Source organism: Penicillium atrosanguineum, assembly GCF_028827265.1.
Source record: "Penicillium atrosanguineum strain IBT 20685 chromosome Unknown utg000007l_segment0_segment0, whole genome shotgun sequence".
In the NCBI taxonomy this organism is placed as follows: Eukaryota; Fungi; Ascomycota; class Eurotiomycetes; order Eurotiales; family Aspergillaceae; genus Penicillium; species Penicillium atrosanguineum.
The window spans coordinates 2,420,542-2,444,813 of NW_026623139.1; the positions used below are offsets into that span (position 1 = coordinate 2,420,542).

At 48.6% G+C, this 24,272-nt stretch overlaps 7 protein-coding genes across 7 annotated transcripts; 4 read left to right on the forward strand and 3 right to left on the reverse strand.

Moving 5' to 3' along the window:
• Nucleotides 1-796: 796 nt before the first annotated feature.
• On the forward strand, nt 797-2,984 carry N7443_009104 (Zn(II)2Cys6 transcription factor domain-containing protein; the record flags this gene model as incomplete). Its single annotated transcript, XM_056889160.1, has 5 exons — nt 797-1,014; nt 1,169-1,564; nt 1,617-2,030; nt 2,078-2,307; nt 2,362-2,984. 5 exons carry the CDS (start codon nt 797-799, stop codon nt 2,982-2,984), a joined length of 1,881 nt encoding a protein of 626 aa, XP_056738462.1.
• Nucleotides 2,985-4,454: 1,470 nt separating this feature from the next.
• Nucleotides 4,455-6,301, reverse strand: N7443_009105 (alpha-amylase; the record flags this gene model as incomplete). The annotated part of the gene is made up of 8 exons (XM_056889161.1): nt 4,455-4,736; nt 4,792-5,179; nt 5,230-5,392; nt 5,443-5,671; nt 5,721-5,829; nt 5,879-5,994; nt 6,049-6,087; nt 6,143-6,301. 8 exons carry the CDS (start codon nt 6,299-6,301, stop codon nt 4,455-4,457), a joined length of 1,485 nt encoding a protein of 494 aa, XP_056738463.1.
• Nucleotides 6,302-7,395: 1,094 nt separating this feature from the next.
• N7443_009106 (glycoside hydrolase family 31 protein) lies at nt 7,396-10,527 on the reverse strand (the record flags this gene model as incomplete). The annotated part of the gene is made up of 4 exons (XM_056889162.1): nt 7,396-9,070; nt 9,121-9,291; nt 9,354-9,761; nt 9,824-10,527. 4 exons carry the CDS (start codon nt 10,525-10,527, stop codon nt 7,396-7,398), a joined length of 2,958 nt encoding a protein of 985 aa, XP_056738464.1.
• A 1,734-nt stretch (nt 10,528-12,261) lies between these two features.
• N7443_009107 (putative C6 transcription factor (AmyR)) lies at nt 12,262-14,176 on the forward strand (the record flags this gene model as incomplete). The annotated part of the gene is made up of 3 exons (XM_056889163.1): nt 12,262-13,202; nt 13,252-13,702; nt 13,754-14,176. 3 exons carry the CDS (start codon nt 12,262-12,264, stop codon nt 14,174-14,176), a joined length of 1,815 nt encoding a protein of 604 aa, XP_056738465.1.
• A 573-nt stretch (nt 14,177-14,749) lies between these two features.
• Nucleotides 14,750-15,781, forward strand: N7443_009108 (3-demethylubiquinone-9 3-methyltransferase; the record flags this gene model as incomplete). Its single annotated transcript, XM_056889164.1, has 1 exon — nt 14,750-15,781. The coding sequence occupies one exon, from the start codon at nt 14,750-14,752 to the stop codon at nt 15,779-15,781; it is 1,032 nt and encodes a 343-aa protein (XP_056738466.1).
• A 2,502-nt stretch (nt 15,782-18,283) lies between these two features.
• N7443_009109 (uncharacterized protein) lies at nt 18,284-19,526 on the forward strand (the record flags this gene model as incomplete). The annotated part of the gene is made up of 4 exons (XM_056889165.1): nt 18,284-18,662; nt 18,721-19,077; nt 19,100-19,242; nt 19,277-19,526. The coding sequence occupies exons 1-4, from the start codon at nt 18,318-18,320 to the stop codon at nt 19,524-19,526; spliced, it is 1,095 nt and encodes a 364-aa protein (XP_056738467.1). The 5' UTR covers nt 18,284-18,317.
• Nucleotides 19,527-19,999: 473 nt separating this feature from the next.
• On the reverse strand, nt 20,000-21,988 carry N7443_009110 (hybrid sensor histidine kinase/response regulator; the record flags this gene model as incomplete). The annotated part of the gene is made up of 1 exon (XM_056889166.1): nt 20,000-21,988. One exon carries the CDS (start codon nt 21,986-21,988, stop codon nt 20,000-20,002), a length of 1,989 nt encoding a protein of 662 aa, XP_056738468.1.
• Nucleotides 21,989-24,272: the final 2,284 nt, after the last annotated feature.

Here is a 24,272-nt window from a genome sequence, read left to right on the forward strand (position 1 = left end):
CTATATCCCCGAGCCTTCTTGTTCTTTTGTTTGCTCTCCACTTCCGCTCCTATCCACGACCCACCTAATGATATGATATCGACCCCACTTCGCATTATTTCGGGCTGGTGGCACGCTTTTAGGGGTTAGGGAATTGGCCAATTGCCTAGGCGGTAGCGCTAACTGTGTAGAGCGGTTCGGAGATTCCCGTCTCCGCTCTTCTCTTACACAAAAGATGTGTGAATGGAGTGTAGATAAGAGGGACACGGAGAGACCAACGATAAGGAAATATAGCATTTTAGCGAAGGACCGATGCAGAATGGTGCCACTTCCCAACCCCTCCCGGAACGTTTCTAGACGGCTCACATCGGCTTAACTACAGGGGGTCAGCGAAAGTAACCAATACGCCACTATCAACCCCTCTCTTCTCCAGGAAGTCTGCAGCAAGGCACGGTCATCGCTACCTTTCTAGAAGCCTGTTGGACCACGGTGGGATTGGTGGATGCCTTACGATTACCCCAGGTCCGCTACAAGTGGATCACGTACCTGCGCACGCTGGCGGAGAACGATATCGTCACTAAGCAGCGGCTTGTCGCAATTGGCTATTAGGTCTTGCTCTCCTATCTGTTATAAGCCTTGCCCTCTCCACCTGGCCCTCAATGATCTCCGTGGATTTGAAACTTGGCTAGAAAGGGTCCATCCGTTGATCTCTCCTTCCTGCTTCTTCCTACTTACTCTTCAGCCTTCCCCTATTCACTTTTCGGGTTCTCCGAATGAATGATTGCCTAGAACATAATCCCATTCTCACCCGATCGTCATGACGCGCACCGAGCCCACCCATAGCAACATGTCCTGGGAGACAAAGAGTATTGGTGCCATCGATGATGGCAACCGGATTGATTCGGTCGGCCAGGATGCCCGGCCTAGAGGACGAATCCGCCGGTCTATGACTGCCTGCAATACATGTCGCAAGCTGAAGACCCGGTGCGACCTGGATCCACGCGGCCATGCTTGTCGTCGCTGCCTTTCACTCAGGTTAGTACTACCTTCAATATTTGTCCCGGGGAGAGTCAGGATGTCAAGAACTCCCACTTTTCATTGTATCCGGGAGGCGCCGATGACCCCAAGAATGGGAACCATACGGCTAGGCCCCTCAACCGGCTGTACATGACGCTAACCTCTTTGGAAGACTCGAGTGTGAATTGCCGGAAACCCAAGATCGTTTCTTTCAGGACAATGTGTCGACATGGTCCGAGGCTAACGCTGCCATTCCCTCGATCGAGGAACGACTGGTCTCGTTGGAACGCGGCATGGGCGAGATGATAAACTTGATGCGGCAGATGGCTAATCAGTCATCTAACGCTTCGGGTAGCCCTAACTCGCATGCAGCCAGGAGTTTGGATGATTCGCCGAGCGAGCATGGCCAGGTGCCCTCTTTTTCACTCAAGCCGGTCCAACTCATAAGAGATTTGCAGATCGAGTGCTTTAATGGGCGAGATAACTATACTACTGATGTCGATCTCCTGGGCGACATCGTTTCCCAGGGAATCATAGATGCTAAACTTTCCTTGAAGCTTATTGAACTGTACGCATCCACTCAACCTTGGGCCAATTATTTTGACTAATGGTGCAAGCAGCTTCGCGGAATATTTTGGCCCTTGGGTCTCAATAGATCTTTCATCTGGCATACAACGGACAGATACACTTCTTTTCAACACTGCCTGCTTGTTAGCTTCTCGGTATTTGCCAGGCATGCCTTCAAATACCGTCCATGAGATCTCCCTTCAAGTGCAACATGCTGTAACCAAAGCTTTATGGCGAAAAACACCCTTGTCAAATGACTGCCTTCAGGCGTTAGCCCTTCTTTGCCTATATCCTACATCCAGTCACAAGGAAGGGTTTATGGATGGCTGGTTGCTGAGCGGGATCTCAGTTAACCACGCCTTACTTTCATTCACTTTCCTCAACCAACCATCTAATAAAAGCATTTTGAGCGATGAGATACTTTCTCAGCTGCGTATCTGGAACACATTCTGTCTTACACATTTACAGTATGTCTACCCCAAGCTGATTACGGGCTCTGTTAACCGGAAACCAGTTCTGCTCTCGGCTATGGCCGTTCGGTCAACGTGCAGCCGCATTATCTCGACCTTTGCACCCGCATTTTAGATCATCCCAGAGCCACTTCCGAAGATGGAAGAATCCTTGCAGAGATTCAACTCTACCGCATTGCATTGAAGCTCCAAAATGATCCTCAACGGCTCCGTTTCGCCGAGCCCGAATACGAGGAAATCGAGCGTTGGAAGATCGAATGGGCCCATCTTCTTAGTAAGGCCCCTCGCGGACCCCTCTCTTTGCAGCTTTCTAACCAAAAAAAAACAGGCAATGAAGGCTCATCAACACTCGAACTAAGCCTCTGGTTCAGCCAACTTCTCCTGCACCGCACAGCAACCCGCCTCCGACCAGAATCCGACCGCCTAGCGCCCGAAATATGCAGCAACGCGCGTCTGATCATCTCCCGATCCCTCCAAACCCGCTTCTCAGCCGCACCGGGTCTAACAGATAATGTGTACTACATCCTCGGCTATGCTGCTTTGACACTATGCGACTACAACCCCTCCGACCCATTGATTGATCAAGTGCGCTCATTCCTTCTGCACCTCGCTCCGAACAGCGATCACATTGCATATCGGATCGCCTACATCGTCAACGAAGTCCAGCGCCGCTATGGAGAAGCTTCGGACCCGGCTTCCCCTGGTGCAGATGTCATGAAGAGTAATCTCTTCGCGGCGCCACGCACGGAGAATATCGATTTGTCGACACTGATGCCTGCGGGTTCTATGGAGAGCCTTGATGGATATGCGTGCTTTGATCACCTTATCCCGGCTGGGTATGTGCCACCGCAGCCGACCTACCAAGCTCAGACTATGTTCCAGCCACCTACGCACCCTACTGGTGGGTCAATGCCTGTGGCCTTGGTACCAAGGATGATTCATGACTTTTGAGGAGGGAGCTTCAAGTTTGCTGTTGAGAAATGGGGGATATCGGATACGGTTTACGGCGAACGGGTAATGAAAGATTTGGATAATGAGTTCTTCGGTTTTATTTTGAGATGCATCGATTTAATCACCTTGATATTCTACGGAAAAGTAAAATCAAACTCTGGATGCACAGGTCTTGCGCTGTGGCATCTACTGTGCGCCTTGATTGCAATGCTGGCGATACGGTTGCCACTCTAAGTTATGATGTCGTTATGTTACCTTGTGATCTAGGCACTTGATCGGGGAAGAAGTTGCGGATCTTCCGCAAAATCTGAGAATTGAGATATGCAATGCACAAAAGCAAGGATATCAGTTTCGATGAAACCATATGAGCTTTGTTCGTTGAAGAAATTGCGCTATCTAGCTCGGCTGGCCGACGGGTCGTGATACGGCCGCTTCATTACCACCGCAAATTTTATTATCAAGCAGGTCGCATTTGGGAGACCTAAGTAAGGGATTCTATGCCGATTTCACTTGATTGTCTAGGTAAAGAAAGGTTCTCAGAAACTTATGCCTTGTTTTCCAGGCTCCATTCTGAGTTATCGGACCGGGCCGAGATTCTAAATCATCTCCTGCCACGCTGACCGTTTCTTCGTGAGATCAAGTTGAAGTGAATGCAAAGTCCATGCTCCCGCCGCCCTTAGTTTAAATGAGGACTATTCCGCCATAGGCTCATCTGAAGCAAGTGCCAGTAGGCCTTGAGCCTCGGCAACTGTAACTGAGGCCGAATACATCAACTTTTCTCAAGCTACCCATCTGTACCCACTTCAGCTGAACCGCGGCAAAAACAATGAGATCTGCAAGCTAGTATCAGTCTCTTAAAGGATTTCCTGCTGTGCCACAGATCTAGAATTAAGTTCAGCTTGAACTTTGCCGATGCTCGGCAATTGCGAGAAGATCGAATACCGCATCTAGATCAGTCTGTGGACCGCCACTAGTCAGTCCCACACGTGTGTCCAAATATATGTGGGTGCTCCAAACAACGGTATAGGCTGTTCAGCCAGCTGGAGAGAGGATCCCACTTTACCAATAGCTTGGATCGCTGAACCCAATCGAATTTTTCGTGTCTACCGTTCCGTGGGTTTTCTGCTTTCATGAACCTGGCACATTTTGCCGTCGAAATGTGCTCTTTTCACTAGCTGAAAACCGAGTCGATGGGTTGCCCCAGAAAACTCATTGTTACTTTCTTGTCAACATTGAAAAATGATAATCAGTTACTAGTTGTCCTGGGAGGTGTCCTTTTGATTCTTTGCCAAATTTTAAATGCATATTATTTCAAAATGAGAAACAGTAACAAGAGGCAGAATATCCACCACAACACGTGAAACTTATGTAAAGTGGAATCAAGTAATACTTAATACCGGACTAGAAGCCAACATTAAAGTTTCATCTCCAAGTGCAATTACCAAATGTTCAGCCAGAAGATTAGACAATCTAGCATCCAACCATCGACCCCTTTAGCAACGAAGTTGGATATAAAATCCTCGGCCGTCCAAAAGCCATGGGAACAGGCACATTGCCACTCTTATCAACAGTGATATTCTTGCAAGTGAAGATCTCCGTCAACTTCATACCAGCCGAGTATCCGGTATTTGGCAGCGATAGTGTGTACTCGCTTCCGTTCTCACCCAAATTAGAGAGAACAGTAATGGTCTGGTTCCCGTTGTAGCCCTTGCGCATGGCAAGAGTATTTTCGTCTTTGTAGATTGGGTAATTCTATTGAAAAATCCATAAATCAAGGGCTTGGAAAATGGAAAGGCCGAAGACTCACCTTGTAAGTAATATAGTTAAGGTCCTTGAAAATGGCCCACGAACGCACGGCATTTGCCTTGGCAATGAGCTTGTACAGCTCGCTGTTTTCGTTGTAGCCAGAAAGCCAAGTTGCCTCACGATTAGAGGGATCGCTACCACCGCTGTAATGCTGCTCTTGGCCGGCGTAGATGATCGGGATACCGTCCGCCATGATCGTGAATGCGGCTGCATTCTTGGCGAGAGATATGTCCTTGGTATACGAAGCAAACCGAGCATTGTCGTGATTCTCGATGAAGGATCCCATAAGAGTCGAGTCCTTGCAGGTGGATTTCACAGTGTTGATCATATTGTAGAGATCACTCATACTTCCACTTGTGGACTTGAAGGCTGCAAGGAGGGGATAGTACCTACAAGCCGTTAAATATTGTGTACAATTGGCATGTGGTCGGAAACTCACATCGGGTAATTGAGAATACCATCCATGACATCCTGGTAGCCGCAAGTATAGTCCACATCATTTTCGAATACCTCGCCGACGCAGTAAACTCCAGCGGCCTTGTTGTAGGCTGGCCAAAAGCTCTTTTGAACGTGTCTAACAGTATCGACACGAAGACCGTCGACTATTTACTGGGTTAGATATAAATTTTAAGAGATCGAGTGAAAGTCATACTGGAGTAGTCCTTGACAAGATTGTGAATCCAGCTGTACCAGATCTTCTGCACGCTTTTGGACTCCGTGTTGAGATCAGCCAGTGCGACAGTTGTGTCGCCAAGCCAACATTTTTCAACGTTTGTCTGATTTGCGTAGTCATTGACCTCGCAGTAAGAGTGGAAGTCTGCAATCGAATTGAAAGGGTGAAAGTCCTTGTAGTTAATGTCGGTGCCGGCACCGTTGAAGCCCTGGTTACAATTAGTGCCATTGATATCCTCTCAGACGTTGAAGACACACCATATGGTTGGCCACTACATCGACCATAAGGTACATGCCACGCTTGTGCAAAGCGGAAGCTAGCGACTTGAGGTCATCGGCTGTACCGTAGTGTGAGTTCAGAGAGTAACTGCAATCTGATCAGTCCTGTTGTATCAATAAACCTGGGCGTCACTCACATATCTTGCTGCCAATACCCGTGATAGGCATGGCCGTAGCCGGTGTCGCCTGGGATCTGGCCGGTGACAGGGGTAATCCAGACGGCAGTGAATCCCATTCCTTGGATGTAATCAAGCTGTAAACCCATCAGCATGCAGATCTCTCGCCAAAATCAGCGGATTGAAATTACCTTCTTCTCAATACCTTTCCAGGTACCACCACAGTACAACTTGAAGCCATATTAGCCTTTCACTTTGTCCATGGTCCATCAACGAGGTTCCTACCCTATCCCCAGTATTACACTCAGCACTAATCGACCCATCCGTCCTCGCAAATCGATCCGTAAGCATGAAATAAATTGACTGCGACCGCCATTCCGCCGGGGTAGCAGCAACGGCCGATCTAATTAGACCAGCTAGCAGCGCAAGACGTGAGAAAAACATCGTGCTTTATCGAAAGAAAAGATTCTCAAAAGAATGACACGAACGTACGAGGATGGCAGTTCGTGATTATATCCAGACTGGACTCAAGAGACAGGCTGTACAAAGCAATCAATACAGAACTTGAGACGTTCGGAGCATAATTAAAGTGAACGAACCAGGTAAATGAATGACAGTAAAGATTGACGCGAATCTCCAGTGAATGCTCGTGCTAAGTCACGGTCAAGGTAAGGGAGAAAGTTTAAATCAAATTCAGATGAAGATATCCGCTCTTCAAAATCGGTCTACTTTATAGAAAAAAAAAGGAAAGTCGACTACATATAAAAACTCGTGAGAGGATGCCGTGATTCGCGTGGATCACTATCGCCATCCGGTTCGCCATTCCGATGAGACGGTGGGTACCACCAAACACTTGTAATAGTATTCCATCGGAAATACCACAGACAAATCACAATTTGCGATGAAGTGGACTTTAGATTGTCAGGGTGGCTACGGGGTTGCAACAGGTTCAGGGGCTGGTATGACTGGTGTAGGTTTGGGGGCTGAGAATGATCAGTTTCCTGGTATGTTTCGCTGGATTTTTTCTTAACAGTGGCATGGGCCATCGAAAGAAACAAAATCAAGTTTCTGCTTACTCTTCAAGTTTATTGAGGTAAGTTGTGGATATTGTTTTGATAGTTGAAGAAATTAAGGAATGTTCGGGAATCGGGTTTACGTGGTAAGCACTAGCTACTTTCTAATTTCTAGTCTCGTTTCAAGGACCGCGTCACATATCTTAAAACCAGCACATAATGAACCGTCGGGCGTAACGGTCTGAGGTTAGGTTCCGACTCCCGAAGATTCCAAGGTCTTCATTCGGCCTCGGGCTGGTTTGCTCAGGATCGAAATCCGTGGTGAGGCAGGAACGTAATGGAAGTGGAGATTGAGGGGGAAGTTCTGGATTTGGTTTGAACTTGGATGATGCCTCTCAGCTTGCATGCTATCTATCTACATGTGTAATCTATGCTGTCTCTTGCCTTGGAAGGAATCTTTGTCATTGGTAGTCAAATTATTTGGTGCCCTACATATCACTCGTCACTTTCTCTTCGTAATCTTAGTTACCACTTTAGAACCCAGTTTTTACTAAATGCTCCCTCAGAAGTAGCATTCTGTAGATCGCCCACCGACAAGACGTGCGAAGTAGAATTGTACTGCACGGCCGACGCGGGGATAGCCTTGCCGTTGAAAGTCACGCTGTGAGGCTTCTGAGACACACCCAAGACAGTAACCTTCGAAAGCGGATTGGTCTCCTTCCAGTTACCAGAAGCCATCGCACTAAGGCTGGAGTTGGTTGCGTGGAACTCGACATCGAGAGTAGTGTCAGGCGAGACGCTCACGCCGTCGTCGAGGTAGAGCTGGCCAGAAGCAGTACCCTTGCCGCTGAGCGAGGTAAGAAGGGACCACGGGGTGTTCCGGGCGTCTCGGGTGGTGAGAGCAGGTTCTTGCATAGGTAGGACACTTCCACCACGAACAAAGACGGGGATATGGCCCAAAGGAGCGGGGATGGTGGTATTCACGCCGGGCTCGGCATCGACGGCAGTCTGGGTGTACCAATCATACCAGACTTCACCCTGCTTCACGCCTGGGAAGACGCCCTTGACAGTATCAACCTGGGGCTCGAGGACTGGAACCACCATAATCGAGGGACCGAGGAGGAACTGGGTGTCGACTGCGGCGAGTGAGGGATCTTGCGGGAATTCCCAAGCCAGTGCGCGCATGACAGTCGATCCGGTGGTGTGTGCCAGGTGGAAGAGAGTGTATATGTACGGCAGAATAGCGTAACGGATCTTCATAGCGGTCTTTGAGGAATCGATGACAGACTCCCACTGGTACGGCTCTTGAGAGATGGCGCCGAGGGTGTTGTGGTTTCGGTAGAAGGGGAAGAATGCAGACAGCTGCATCCAACGGTTGCAGAGTTCCTCGTCGGTGTTGTCGTTGAAGCCACAAGTGTCGACACCGAACATAGGTACACCAAACAGGGAGAAAGACAGAGCCTGGGGGATGGAGAAGAACATGTACGCCCACTTGGAGTAGTTATCGCCGCCCCAGTGGCCTGCCCATTTTCCAGAGCCAGCAAAAGTCGAGCGTCCAATTATGAATGGCCGCTTCTCAGGGGTGACAGCAAGCAGACCATGATAAGTGGCGTTGAGGATCTGGGTGCCAAAGAGGTTGTGCACATCGTATTCTTGAACCCCATCCGAATGTGTTGCATTCGGAGACACGGCGTGCACAGCGAGGTCATGGCCAGTCTGGACGTGGTTGATGACATACGGAGGGTGGTTGATATCACGCACACCAGGAGTAGGAGTCGTGCGCAGATAATCCTGAGAGGATGACGAGCTGGCAGCAGTAGCAGCAGCTTGGCTTGACGATGCCGCTGAAGCAGAAGCCGCCTCGGTTGCGTTGGTAATCTCGAACCCTTCCGGGTATTCAAAAACCAAATTTCCAGGAGTTCCAGGAAGAGTGGTGCCCATGATGGGGTTGAGACTAAGGTTGTGAGACCCGCAGCTTCCGACACAGAAGGATGACACTTCGCTCATATCAATCCAGATACCATCAAAGGGAATCTTGTCGTGCCAAGTGACAATCTCGTTCGCCCAAAAGGCGCCAGTTTTCGGGTTGTGCCAGTCAGGAAATACGGTGTATCCAGGCCAGACAGCACCGATGTAAGTGCTTCCATCGGGGTTCTTGATGAAGACGTCGTCCTTCGCACCACGGGTATAGGTATCATAGCTAAAATTGGGTCAGCAGATTGCCTTAGAGGCGGCATGAGGAGGACTCACGCATCAGACGCATTGTGCGGGTTAGGAATATACAGAGCAGAGTCGACGATAGGGATATAGTGACGGCCACTCTTGTGCAGCTTCTCCAGGAATTCTCGTCCCTCGCCGTAAGAGAAACGAATGGGATCATTGTCGAAGTCACGCCAAGTCTTCATGTAATCAATGTCGTTCCTATCGGCTCATCAGTTTCGTTCCACAGGGGGTTGAGACAGGAATTTTTTTTCCAGACTTACCAAATATTCTCGAGAGGAATTTCGAACTTTTCAAAGTTTGCTACGACATCCTCGACCATGGACCAGTTGGAGTAACCCCAGCGACACTGGTGGTAGCCAAAGGTGAAATACTGCTGCATAGCAGGCAGACCAATGGTACTTTTCTGGTAGTTCATCGTTACCTCAGGCTGGGTTGGACCAGCATAGAAGGTCAGGTCAATGCTACCACCTAGTGTGCGCCAGGTGAGGTTCTGAGCTCCAGTGAGAATTTCCTGGCCATGGGCATTGCGCAGGAAAACACCGTGCGAGTAGGAGACATAGTCCTTGGTGGGATCCGCATCATCACTCGAAACGGGAGTCATGTTTCCTTGATCATCGGTCTCGTAGTAACGTGTATCCAGGTAGAATGGATGAGTTCCATATATGTTACTAGAGTGATAAATGTCAGTTTCAACGCTAGCGCGGAGTCTATCGATAGCTCAAAGACTTACCTATTGATTGGGTCCGCAGCATCGGCGTTATAGACGGTCAGCGAGGCATTTGGCAGAAGGCGCAGCTGCTGAATATGCTCTCCGAGACCATACAGGTTATAGTTATCGGGAAGAGCAGTGACAAATTCAATAAACTGGTTTTGGTACACCAAGACAGAGCCAACGGTGTCAAAGAGCACATCGCCAGTGTCTTTGCGGCTCACCGTGAAACTGAAAGAAGGGTCATTAGACCATGTGAATTCGAGATCGTTGTTGACGTCCGAGGCACCCCTCTTGTCTGCCAAGGGACGAGGCACAACATGCTCGTCGAGGTGGTACCAAGAGACGTTAGAATCATCAACATGACTGGGGGTTATCAAAATGTTCAAGCGATCTTTTGCAAGGTACTCGACCGTCAGGTCCAGAGACTCGATATCCGTTCCATAGGCATTGCAAGCCTGACCAGCCAGCTGCAAGGTCGCCGTGACCCCGCTAGTTGTATTTTGCACATTAGACGCCTTATATCCAGGACAGGCGGATTGAGCATTGATAGCCTCGGGGTCATCGATGTTAGCGATCAAGTTCGCTCCCGTGTCAGCAGAGGCAGGGAGACTGAATTGGTGATAAGCGGAGCTAGTGGTGGCGCTTGGCGAAGGCGTCGAACTTGCGCCATAGACTGCCGGGAGAAGGCAGGCGCCGACCAAGAGATCCACAAAGCCAACCATGGTGATCAAATGTGCGGAAGATACGACTAGAGCATCGAGTCCCGTCCACCGTTCTTATAGTCTTGAAAAACAAGCCGATGCAGTCGTAGCACTGCAGAACAGTTTTCCCGAAGATAGACCACCGATGGTATCCCGATGGACAACGCGCTTCAGAATATCCGCTGAATCCCCGTGTTCGGCGGAGACGCGCTGGAGACAGCGTCACATTCCTCGGATACTAAGTGGCTGAATAATTCTTGCGGGGTGGGTGAGCCTCGATGAGTCTGGGATTGCGGGGGGCGATCGCCAAGGTCCCTGCCACTTTCAGTCTGTGCTACACCGAGACTGGCTAAGACGAGTTTCTCTCAGCCAAGAAAAGAAGCTCGACCCAGTGAGTGCAGCTCCAGCAGAGGATGAGAGTTCATCCACCTCGCGCGGTGAGTGTTATGAAGAAGGAGGAATCTAGGGCGGCGATTGGCCGATCGCCCGATAAATGCCCGAGCCCCTTCACTGCACATTTTTTGCATGCCGAGTGAACAGTGGAGCCAGTCTTCATATAAGACACGGTCGGGTAGTGATGATCAAGATTAAACGATTTTACAGGCAACAGCGGTATCTCTGAATGATTGTGCGAGGGTAGGGGAAATCGTGAACCCTCCCTAGATGTCTAGCACTAAGGGTTATGCAAACATTAACCCGGGGAAAGCGGGGGTGGCCTAAGGTTTGCAAGGCTCCCGGAAGTGGCTTCACCGGTGAGTGTTTTCTCTCTAGCTGATACCACTGAGGGAAAGTAATGTAAGTGATGCAATGTCAAGGTACTCGGACTCCTATGAGGCAATCCGGGGACGCAAAACCGGCCTCTGGGGAATACCGGGGAACCCGCTCGCAGAAACCTCGGCAGTTTCTTGGGAGTTCTATTCTTGGGTCTGAAGCAAGGAGTGGCAGACTCCGACGGTCCCACCGGGTGAAGAAGGCCTGATTTCTTTGTCGCTGAGGATGGCGGATGGGGTGATTCTGGCATCCTCGGCTTCCCGAGGGTAAGCAATCTCGGCATCTTATTCCAAGCCTGATGGGTGTCAACCTGGACGCCTTCAGCGGCCGGGTTGGTGTCCTGATTGGATGCCAACCTCCGAAAAGAGAGACCCCGTTGAAAACTGCGGAGACGGCTCGAGGTCTAGCGTAGTTAGGTGGGCGCTAGCATGGCCAGGATTAATCGGTAATCCAGAAAAAATCGCGCAATGCCCCGCTCCCCGCGCCTTTTGTCGGCCTCGAGTCTTGCCGATGTCAGTGTAGCCGAGTGCTTTGCTCTGGCGTTGACCCCTTGTCCCCCTGGTTGATAGACAGGGGCCCGATGCCAGATGGGCGATTTGGTAGAGTGGCTAAGCTACCCACAGCGCATTATATTTAGAAATGATTGGACATTTGGAAAAGCCCACTTGGCACGCTCCTATAATTGGCTCAAATACAATAGTTTAGCTCCTGTAACATGAAATATGCAGGAAATTTACCCATGGCATACGTAGTCGTTAGGCACGAATCCCATGGATCTCACCGGAACCGTAGAGGAGCTATAGAAGCCCCCAGTATCAGGGCCTCATCTCATCGTGTGCAGGGGCCTTTTGCGGGGTCTCAACCGGCCCCGCGCTTCCCCAGATACTCTTTATTTTCTGTTTTAAATTTCTATCGTTTTTACATCAACTCAAGAAAATTACCCCTATCATGCACTACGTTACTTCACCTTGACACTCACCCACCATGGACCTTGCACCGCCGTCCAATCCGTCCTTGAAACAGGCATGTGACAACTGTCGCCGACGCAAGATCAAATGTTCGCGTGAACTGCCTTGCGACAAATGCCAACGCTTGTTGCTGTCCTGCTCGTATAGCGACGTGCTCCGGCGTAAAGGCCCCAAATTTCGAACGCTTTACCCACTGGCGCCTGTTCACCCACTGTCAAACCGAAACGAAAATGCACGAAAACAAAGCTATACCGAGTCTAACTATGGGTTCAGTTCACCTACGTCGCCGGCATTTACGGTCAACGATGCACTCTATGCGTCGCATGATTTATCGGATACCCTCTCTCAACTCCTGCCACCGGAACTAGTATCTTCGCCGGACTCGACAGAATCTACGGTGGAATCGGCAAATGGTCGGATATTTCCTCATGCTCGCCGTCTGTCGCCGCAAATACTGTTGGCGCATGTCAACGTCTACTTGAAGTATTTATTTCCGATTATGCCTGTTGTGCGCGGAGATGAACTACGATTGGACAGTCAGCAGCCTGAACGACTCTCTCCGCAAAGATACGCATTTTTGGCCTCTTTATGCGCAGCAACACATATTCAACTCAAGTTAGATGGTGCTACTCCGGTACCGGAGCATGTTCGTCTTCAAAGCCTAGGTGATGGTCACTCTTTGGTCTCTGGCGAAAAGCTGTTAGCCGAAGCCGTGCGAGCGCGACAGGAGTGTGATATTGTGGAGGATATAAGCATTGAGACACTCTTGACCTCTTTCTTCCTGTTTGCTTCATATGGAAACATGGATAAGCAGAGTCATGCTTGGTTTTACCTCTGTCAGGCTACCTCCATGGCGTTCACATTGGGTCTTCAACGGGAGTCAACATATGCGGGTAGTGATGTGGAGGATGCCGAGGAGAGGCGGCGCGTGTTCTGGTTGCTTTTCATCACGGAAAGGTGGGTATCCCTGTCATCTCTTTATTATCGATGCTGATTCATTCTACAGAGGGTATGCGCTGCAGCAATCCAAGCCAGTCGTGCTCCGCAGTACCATCCACAAACCGCAAGTTCTCTGCTCTGAAGACCCAATTTTAGCCTACGGATTTATCAACTTGATCAATATCTTCGAGAAACTCACTTCCAATCTGTATGACTGGTTATCTGCCGGAGGTGGTGACGGGCTCTTGGAGAAACCACCCACGTCGGCGATCCAATCAAGCCTCTCCAAGCCGATTACGCTGGATGGGGTCCTTGAAATTCAACAAGTGGATATCCTAATCACGCAGCAGTGGTTACAGGCAATGATGTGGAAGTTATCCATAAGCCATGCCACACAGCCTGGCGCACGAGATGATGGGGTGTTGCCGTTCCATCTGCCAGTACTTGTTGGCAAAGCTGTTATGAGCGTAATCGGAAGTGCATCTCAAGGGGCGGTTGATGCGCATGGCATCGGCATGGTATGCCTTCTTCAACAGTTGCACCATCAACCTGCTAATAAAGAATCTTAGGAGCAAAAGTTATTCGACATGGGTTCCTCGGTCGCCGACGTGACGCGTTCCTTAGGCTCTAAATCTATGCACCGTCTGACCCAGTCATCTGTTGATCCCAGGGAGCTTCTTTGGGGTATTTTGCACACACTCTCGCTGATTCGGGGCTCACCTTCATACCTCTTTCCATCACTCTTGGAACGTTGCAAGACGGTACTAGGACTTGACTGCACCATCACTATGGGCAATTTCCTTCCAACACTCGGTGCGCCAATGTCTGACCAGTTCACTTCATGGGCTGGTGAGCAAGGCTGGGACATGCCAGCTTCCGGTCGAAATGGTCACCAAATGGGTGAGATGGATGGGGAACATCCTGACTCCTTGTCTCACCTGACTGCAGTGTCTCAAGGAGAACTCGATTTTCAAGAACGTCTTTTGCCTTGAGCTTTTCTGATTTGCCACCATGATTCTTTGTATTTGCACGACCTGTTTTGACTTGACCATGATACCATTGGCGTTTGAGTTTATATAGATCACTTTTTCTGTCGCAATGTACATAATCTGCGACAGGACCTGCGCTGCAAGATACCTGATTAGTGTAGAAAACTGCAACGCGGCGCTGCCAATACTCCACTCAAATCTATCAACATTGAAATTTGGGATGGCTTGTGTAACATCCTGTATTTTGGACTGAACATAGTGACGCGGATGTGATCGGCCCGTCAAACGGCCTTGGCGTGTTTGTCTCGGCTCGGAGATTCGTCGATGTGGATAGCTTCAACTTTCTTCCTTCTAACTCCAATAGACATCAACGGCAATTGGAGATGCGCTGATACTTTCTGTAGGTCTCATCTATTTGCGCCGTCTTTTGAAGAAAGGAAGAACTATACTGACTGTAATTAAATTCGTAGGTCAACTCACCTTCGCATAGCTCATCTGAGCGATCCAAAACATACCCGGGGGCCTTCATACCCCATACCACCTATTCTGAGGTGAATCTCTCCGTCATATATCACCATGGCATCTCTCCGCACCTGCTCCCTGCCTCTCCGTGCCCTCCGCGCAACAAGAACCGCGACACGGCCATCATCATGCCTCCGCCAGATCCCCCCTCTGCCCTCAACCAAGCCATGCAAACCCTCAACGTCACGCTGGCACTCAACATCTTCGGTCTCCCCCGATGAACTCTCCCACTTTTCTGCTCTCGCCAGCTCATGGTGGGACCCAATGGGCCCGTCTCGAATCCTCCACCTGTTCAACCCTCTCCGCCACGAATTCATCGCAACCTGCCTTGCAGACAGCCCGCCCCCAGCAATCCAAGACCCAACGTCCAACACCGCAAACCTCCACTACCTCGATATTGGCTGCGGTGGCGGCATCTTTGCCGAATCGCTTGCGCGAACAATCCCCCTCGACCCCTCTGCGCCATCCCCGACACCCACGCGCGCAGCCTCAATGACAGCTGTCGAACCCTCGACAGCACTTGTCCAAATCGCCCGTGAACACGGACGCATGGATCCAACAGTCGACTCGCACCTGCGCACTGGCAAGTTCCGATACCTAAACACAACGCTGGAAGACGTTCTCTCCAGCTCGACGCCAGAGAAGCCCGCGCAATTCGATGTCGTCACGCTCTTTGAAGTCATTGAACACATCGATCCTACAAACACAACACCACAAGCGTTCCTGGCGAATTGTCTTCGGGCCCTGAAACCAGGTGGCTGGCTGATTGGATCTACAATTGCACGCACGTTCCCATCTTGGATCTTGAACCAAGTTATTGCTGAGGCGCCGTGGCCGATCGGTGTTGTTCCTCGCGGTACGCACGAGTGGAGCAAGTTTGTCAACCCGCCGGAGCTGAAGGCTTGGGCCCAGGAAGGGTTGATGCGGGCTGCTGATACAGGGGTTAAGCGTGGGGGGCCGGCGGATCTTGAGGGCATGCAGTGGAAGTGTGTTGGGACTGTTTATGTCCCTGGGCTTGGGTGGAAGATCGTTCCTGGATCTGAAGATTGGGGGAATTATTTCTGGGCTATTAAGAAGGGTGTTTGAATACTACTATGTAAAATAAATCCTTTGGTTGTATGATATGCTAGACTTTTGAAATCTCAATGTCTTGTTTTGGAGGCTCTTGCATGGATGTAAATTGGGATAAACTAACAGGAGGACATCTGTCCTATTCATCGACCCGGTCTATATGAGGATTCCCGATGCCTAATCTTCTCTTCCTACCGAGTATCACGACCCCTGACGATGACCGGGATGGCTCAGCGCGCTTCCACAAGAGCTGAATCACCTTCGGCGAGTCTTGGGCCATTACGAGCGCTCTTTGACCGAAGTTATTGCTCAAATCCACAAGAGACCCACGATCAAAGAAACATCTCACAGTAGCAACACCGTTATTGAATATCGCGTTAAGAAATGGCTGCGGCTCATTCACTTCCACCTTGTCAGTCACAGTGACGCCGTGTTTCAAGAGAAGATCAACTTTCCCTGTCGATTGAGAAGCTACGGCCAAAGAGTGCGCTGTGTCTTTATTTTGATTTTCAAAGCAAGATTCTGGATGCTTGGATAGCAAGACCCGAAAGATACTTTTACTTTGTGGCTCTTCGGGTGCCGCTGCAGCCATGAATTCCGTGCGACCCAAGGAGTCCTGGTGATTGGTATCGACGCCATGTGTGTGCAAAGAATTGATCTTTGAATCAATCAAGCTGGAAGGCTCCTGTTTGCTCTGAGCTATCTTGCGTGTTGGCAAGAGCACCATATCGCAACAGCGTCTTCACAGAGCCAGGATCGTGCAAGTGAACTGCGAACAGCAGTGTTCCAACCATATTTTCTTTTGATTCCATTTCTGCGCCAGCTTCAAGCATGATGGGGATCAGGCTCCGGTTTAGCACACAAGGAAACAATATCGATTTTCCATCGGGATCTCGCGTTGATGTCTACAAGTTTGTTTAGGCCTATTGTAGCATACGCTATCAAAAGTGTCACTCCGCTATTAAATCTCATGTTCGCATTCCAAGATCTTTCATCTGACCAAAAAAAATATTTGGAGCTCTCATTGCTCTCTCCAAACAAGGTAAACGGCTTGGTTTCTTTCTAAGTAGGCGTCCAAGGAAAGTGGAAGGGGAAAGACATGAGCCCATCTTCAGTCCTTATGTCAGCTTGAGGGTAGTTATGACTGGCTTAATCAACCTAAATATCATGCATGGTGATGATTATCATGATAGGCTTTGTAAAGAGGAGACCGCTCCGATGAAGACAGATTATCTGTAGTTGTGAAGGTAAACTGGGGTTGGAAGGGGAGATGTTCCCATCAGGGTCTCGTGCTACTTTGATTTACCGCCATCTTGGGTCTCTTCGGATTCATGCTTTCACAGCGATTTAGCGGAATGCATTTTCTAGCTTCGGCCTTCCCTAGAACTATCTGACACCACAGCGGCTCTCGGTAAGTCATCGAGATATAAAAAAAGCCCGAAGTACTCGAATGAATCGCTCCATTGTAAGCCCCCAGCTCATAAAAAGTCGAGATTATTTCAGGTTCGATCTCCAAACAAACGCCCATCAGGCTCCCAAAGATCTTGAAATACCGAACCTGTAACAAGGCAAGTGATACGGAGAAAAAGTGCAAACATCTCATGCAGAGAGAAAATACAAAGGAGATTTGAATGCTTAGAAGGACAGAGTGAATAAAGGAGGAATAATGTTTATATAGCGGAGGATCTTGTCCGCCAGAAGTTGCAGTGAAAATGTACCTAGCTTAAAGGAGGATAAAGAGGAACGAGACAAGCCAAGGTGGCAGGGAGGCAATGCGAGTGAAGAGGACGTCAAAGACACAGCAATACATGTCCCTCAAATATAGCCCTGTGCTGGTAGAATATATCTGGCCACCGAGAGTGGCTAACAGTCTAATCCACCTATACCGATCTGGTTGACTATTTATCCACTATTATAATCCCTTTCGCGTGTTTGGAAACAATCATAGTAAGATACAGTTTCATTATTTAGTTTTTTCCACATGGGGTGCGATACAAGTTTTGTAGTGGGGCGATGGTTCTTGCGCTGGACGGAGAAGTTTTCCCCGAATAAGGTGCCCTCCTCGGATGTCCAATCAGCCAATCAATCTCAATCTGTATATGCATTCCACTACTAGTGCAGAAATTCAAGTTCCATCTCCGTACACGTGACTGTTTGAGAAATTTCCAAGATTCAGTCTGTAGCCGGCAATTAAACACTGGTTTGCCCAGGTGGACCGAGGCTTGCATTTTACCAGAACCGCGACACCTCCTTCGTCTCCCACCCTCCCCGCTAACGTCATGGCGTATTTTGTGCCGCATAACGTGTCGAACGAGCTAGTCGAGGTAACAGCAAGGTATGAAATCAGCATTTAATTTCACCTGGTGACGTTCTAAATCACATATTATCTCAGATACGCTGGACTGAAACCCCTGAGGATCGATACTTCTGGGTTTGTGTAGTAGGTCACTCTCTCATTTGCCATCCGAAGGAATCCTTGTCCTGGTCAGATTAAAACTGACACATTCTTGATTGAAGTTTCGCCAGGGACCAGATTCTTCAACAAAACGTCATGTTAAAGAAGTTCGCCGAGCCATTTGCAACTGAGAGTATTGCGAAGCGTATGTTTGGGGAAATAATCACGTTGAAACATTTGAAACATGAAAATGTGCGCAATTGCCCTAGAGTATCTAATCGCGCCATAGCACTGACGAAGTCAGATCGTCAATTTGGTCGATATATTCATGTCACCTTCAGAAGACATGTTTGCTGTCCTCCCTCCAACATATGGAATCCCTGTTCTAACAACAGACATAGTTATCTAATATCAGAGCTGATGGAAACCGATCTTCAGACACTATTGAGAACCAGGGGCATTGAAAAGGAATATGTTCAGTATTTTCTTTATCAAATGATGGTCTGGCCGCACATCTATTTCCAATGACACTGTACCAGTTGACTGACGAGGCTTTTAGCGCGGTTTGAAATATGCACATTCAGCAGGGGTGTTTCATCATGATTTGAAACCAAGTCAAATATTGGTAAATCGGAATTGTGATCTCAAGATATGCAATTTTGGGATAGCACATGTTCAGAAATTGTCCCCAATGGCATATGGCTCGATCCTGCACTACAAGGCGCCCGAAGTCCTAATCTCAAGGCAGAGCTACCATGGGCAGACTGATATCTGGAGCGCAGGGTGTATCTTCGCCGAACTACTTATGGGAACACCTCTTTTCCCAGGTGATAACACCATCCATCAACTTCATGCTATTACCAAATTGCTTGGCTCGCCACCAGATCATATGTTAATCAAAGAAATAACTAAAAATGTTGGTGCAAAGTTCTTGATAGCGGCAATGGCCACTTCTCAATGGCACACCCGAAGAAAATGACATTCAAGGGGCTTCTTCTAAAATTTCTCATGGCAGATTCCAAATTTCATACTATTACTTCCAAGAAGTGAAGGCAAAGCACTGTCTTCCGTTCTGCCAGACGTTGATCCATTAGGTATGCTATTGAGCGCCACAGAACAAAATTTGTGCCAACCGCAGCAGCTATCGATATCCTTACGAAGATGATTGTCTTCGACCCCCACAAACGAGCGACGGCATCGGAAACCCTCACTTTTCCTTACCTGGCGCCTTATCACGACCCGACTGACGAGCCAGAGGCCAAGACCAAGCTTGATTGGAGGTTGGCTGAGGCTGATTATCCTCTCAAAGCCTGGAAGGCAAAAGTGTACGTTAAAATCAATCTTCATCTCGGACCACGGTACTAAAAGTAATTAGGCTCACCGAGGTCCAACATTACCATGCGGAAGCACAGTTGCGACAGACTGTGTGGTCCTGGCTACAGGTTCAGCCTACGACAAAATATTCATGTGTTTGAAACTGGATTTCTGATACGTGCATTTGGTTGTACGTGTATTTGTGTGTGTAATATCCACTCAACGCATCAGTCCGTGTCCCTCACGCTGGCTCTTTTTCAAGATTATGAACGTTCGTGCAGTGGGGATTGTCTGTTCGGGGATGGTAGATAAGAGCACTAATGTTATTAAGGGAATAGCTCAGACAATTGCCGATCAGATGAATTCACAGTCAAACCCTGCCAAAAAGCCTGCATTGGCTCGATGAACGATACGTGAATGATTGATTTAGCAAGTCGGTTGCCGTATGCATTTTGCGTACATGAAAGCGTAGTTCATCAAACGATATCTCAAATGTACATTTCGTTCCTTCGTTAACGAGCACTTCATTCCCTTTGCCTGAGTACCACTAATTGATTTATCTTTTCGAACAGGTCGTTTGATCGATATGGCTTATGGATTATATCATCCATACCAGCTTTCAGCATATCTGCTTGCTGATCGGCTCTGACATTCGCAGTCACTCCAAGGATAGGTGTTCGCGCGATACCTTCTTGCTCAAGCTTCCGAATTGCTATGGTCGCGGATTTGCCATCCATCACAGGCATTTCCTGGTCCATAAGTATACAGTCGAACTTATCATGTCGGACAGCAGCTACGGCTTCTTGGCCGTTCTTTGCCTCAGATACATGAAATCCCAGAGATCGCAGCTTCCGGGAAACGATGCGCAGATTGATGGAATTGTCTTCCACCACAAGAATGTGCAGATGTTTATTGGTCTCAGAGCTCAAACCAGAAACGGTGAACGCCATTTGGTCATTAGCTGGTTGGGATTTCTCGCTCTCAGAACGCAGGCTTTGTTCGTCATTCGCAGTAGACGCATCAGGTCCAACCTGGCGGGCAATTTCTGAGGTATGAAGGTACTTTTCGTCGCTCGCAGCACCGGGCGCTATCTCTTGAATGTGAGTGATAGTCGGATTTCCTGAAATTTCTGGAGGCCTTGTCTGTTCATTAATTCCAGTAACTTCATTGCTCAGTGCTTTGACGCCACTGGTCAAACTCTCTATCCAGAAGTCGTCAACCTCGGGGGACTCATTACCAGGAGGCTCAGAATCTTGCCGAACCCTGAAAAAGAAACCGAAGGTACTCCCTTGTCCTTCCATAGAACTCACGCCAATCTCTCCACCGTGCAAGTGACAGAGCTTTCTGCTCACATTAAGGCCCAGACCAGAACCCCCGTACATGCTCTCCGTTTTTGGTGTTGCTTGATTGAATCTTTTAAAGAGTTGTTTTTGAGCCTCGTCGCTAATGCCGATTCCTGTATCCTTCACCGCCACCAGAACATACGCCACTTGGCCATCTCCCCACTCCGGTTTAGTGGTAGCATCCAGGCGAAGCGCCTTTTCTCCAGAATCAAAGAACACGACGTTTGGAGGATACGATGGCGGTCGCTCATGAGAGGCACCCATGGAGACTCTAATTTCCCTCTTTTGTTGAGCCGTAGCGGTGAATTTGATTGCGTTAGAAACCAGATTGATGAGGACCTGGCCCATTCGGTTGAGATCTGCCAATACCCATTCAATCCCACAATCGCTATAAGAATTGTCAATCTTGTATTCGAACTTGATATCTTGCTTTCGAAGCTCAGGCCGAAATATAGAGAGTGGCTTCGCCAGCTGTCGTTTTGGTTGAACTCTTCGTGGGGACAGGGATAACATTGATGCGTCCAGCTTTGAGAATATGAGAACATCGTCGACTATTCTCTTTTGGTGCGAAACGCATAAACTTATGGTTTCCGCTGCCTGTGCAATTTCTGCTAGGGGCATTCCACTAGTCCCATGGTCTTTCACTGCTTGAAGTATGTCCTCTGTGCAAAGAAGAATAGCAGAAAGAGGATTTCGGACTTCGTGGCTGATCATATCAATGAACCGTTCCTGCTGCTGCTTTCGCTCTTGTGCCTCTCGCGCAAGACTTTCCTGGACAAGCTCCGCTGTCTTTTCCAAAGTGATATCTGCGATAGTGCAAATGAATCCCCCTTCATCACCTAATTTAAACCGTCGCACATCCGTTTCATCCAGCGGGGACAACATCAACGCACGCCATAGAGAGCTCTGACTGCGTGTTCGGTACTCGATGCGTAGGGCGTGCTTAGCCTTTAAGGCTTTAAGATAAGCATCTGCCACTCTGTCGTAGTCCTCCGAATGAATCGATTGCGACCAACATTTAAATGACTCGGCGCGTTGACAAGTCATCAATTCCCGGAAACGTCGGTTCACAAAGATTGACTCGTCTTCATGATTGAGGACCGCAATGCCGGTCGGCAGTATATCAGCGAGGTCCTGTGCGCCGACATTTGCACTGAAAGTGACAGCCATATTGACCCTACCAACACCTCTTTCGGCGAAGCCCCTTCTTGATATGATGCAGATGTCAAAGGGCCTATAGCCCAAGTCTTCGATAGCGCTCAAATACGATAGGCAGCCATAAGGGGATAGTAGAGGGTACTGGGCGCGGAGGATTCCGAGGTTCAAATGTTAGTTGTCAGACTACACGGAACAACATTCTCCCATCGCCAATTCCGGATTTGAGCATCGAATGAATTACGTCAAATTAAAAGCTTCTTGACCGGGAAGAAGCGGTGGCAGCTATGAACGGAACGATGGCAATATCCCCACAAAATAGATCACCAATTAAATTAGGATTGCGTCTAGTGGGACTGTTGACTGCAATTGCCGTCTGTCGAACAGTGCGGCAGGCCCTGCAATTTGTCCGACCACCTTGATAAATCGAGCGAGAAGCTCTGCGTGTCTCAAATATAATTCGAGCGTTCTGATTGGGGAAAAAAGCTAAGCGGTAGGGTTATGTATGGCTTGGGTAGAGTTCAGACGCCTTCAAAGAGGATGGTTCTGGAGTAGAATCACTTACATAGCATAAGGGCAAAGCGTCACCTGGAGCCTGCAAGCAGGTCCATAAAGCTGGCAATCCTTATTCGTCGTTTTAAGTTGGTGCACGGTCTGCTTTTAGGTTCAGTCGGATCTGACCAACTTCTTGGGCAAGCGGATGAGAACCCGGTTCCTCATACCCTGCAGATTGTTCAATATACTAGAAGACTTGAATGCGACACTCTCCCACTTTCAACAGCTCCTATTTCATTTCATTACAGTGCCTATCCAAACCCTGAAATGATAATAATCTGACTTTGGCTTCAATTGGATCACACGTTCATCTTGGTTTCAAATGAAATACGAAGCACTCTTTCTACCTGTTATTGACCCGAAGGTCACATTATTATGACGCACTGCTGGTGGCATTGTTTCTCTCAAACTGCCCTGATTATCTCACTTCATGCCTTTTCAAAGGATTTCAGCGAGTTCTGGACCCTCAAGAGCGGATCTTGACGCTCTTTTTTTCAAGCTCACCATCATCTCGAAAGAGAAATAGGCCTTATGATAAACCCTAAGTTGAAAACCCCCCAAATGAAGGGCTTGGTTGATGCTTCCTCGGAAAAGCAAGAACTCAAAACATGACGCTGTTTGTTGAAACTAGGCATCCAAAGTTTGATACAATGAAGAATTGAATTACAGTTCAGAGTGGATGGTCTATTATACAGATTCATTGCCTTTTCCATGACCTGTAAAGGTACCATCCAGGTTCGCCTTCAGTGTTCCTAGCGCTTCCACAAGTTCACGCCGATACTTAATTCTGCTGTTATAATTAGATAAATAAGGTTCGTTACCGATAGGAACAAGGGTATCGGGCGCCTGAATGGATGGGGGAAAAGCTCATTAGTTGCGGCGTGCAATTTGGTTCATTATTTTGTTGGTGTCGTAAACATCGGACTGCTTCGCGAGTTAGAATTGCGGAAGAACCTCACCTTGCTCATTCTGTTCAGATGCAGATACACGTAAATAGTTTGAATGTCTACCTAGTCATTTCTAAATCTCTATCCCAGGGTCTCAGTAGACTTGATTCTTGAGAACTTGATTCTTGAGATTCGAGTTGTAACGTGTTCGCACTGGTATCCCTGGAATCGAACATCATAAGAATAAGGAATGTTCATTTAATGCCCCATGTGCCAGGGCACAGGTGTAGCTGGGGCGAAGATGAGGGGTACAGCTTAGAGGATGAGCGAATCATGGGACTATTTGCCACTAGACGGCCTAGTAATACAGCCTACTTGCAACCTAGGATCAGATTAGAATAGTGTCATACAATAAGCTTGCCTCAAGTGCTCATCTGACACCTACCACATATAAGTGCGGGGGAAGTGCTGCAGACTAAGCGGCTCTTCGATCGGCGCAAACACTGACTAAATGCTGCCTTACAAGTATCTTGGGCTTCAAACCCAGGTATCGAGGCTTTCCCCGCTTTATCTGTATCCAATGGTAGCATTTAGCTTAATCTGACATGAATTTCGGGCTTGGCTGTAGGGCTGCTAGTTCGGCTAGTTGTTGCAAGAATGGAGCGGGACAGCCCCAAGGGCCCAAACCAAGCTTTTAGAGCGGCCCGGAGTCCTCACCAGGTTTAACAACATTAAGACAACCAGTATAGACAGCCCACTTAGCCCCAGAGTAAGGCAAGATGTAATACTGTAAATAGCAACCGCCCACTTGACCGACCTGCAGCTGTCAGTCGAGAGTTCAGTTGGCACTGGCAACA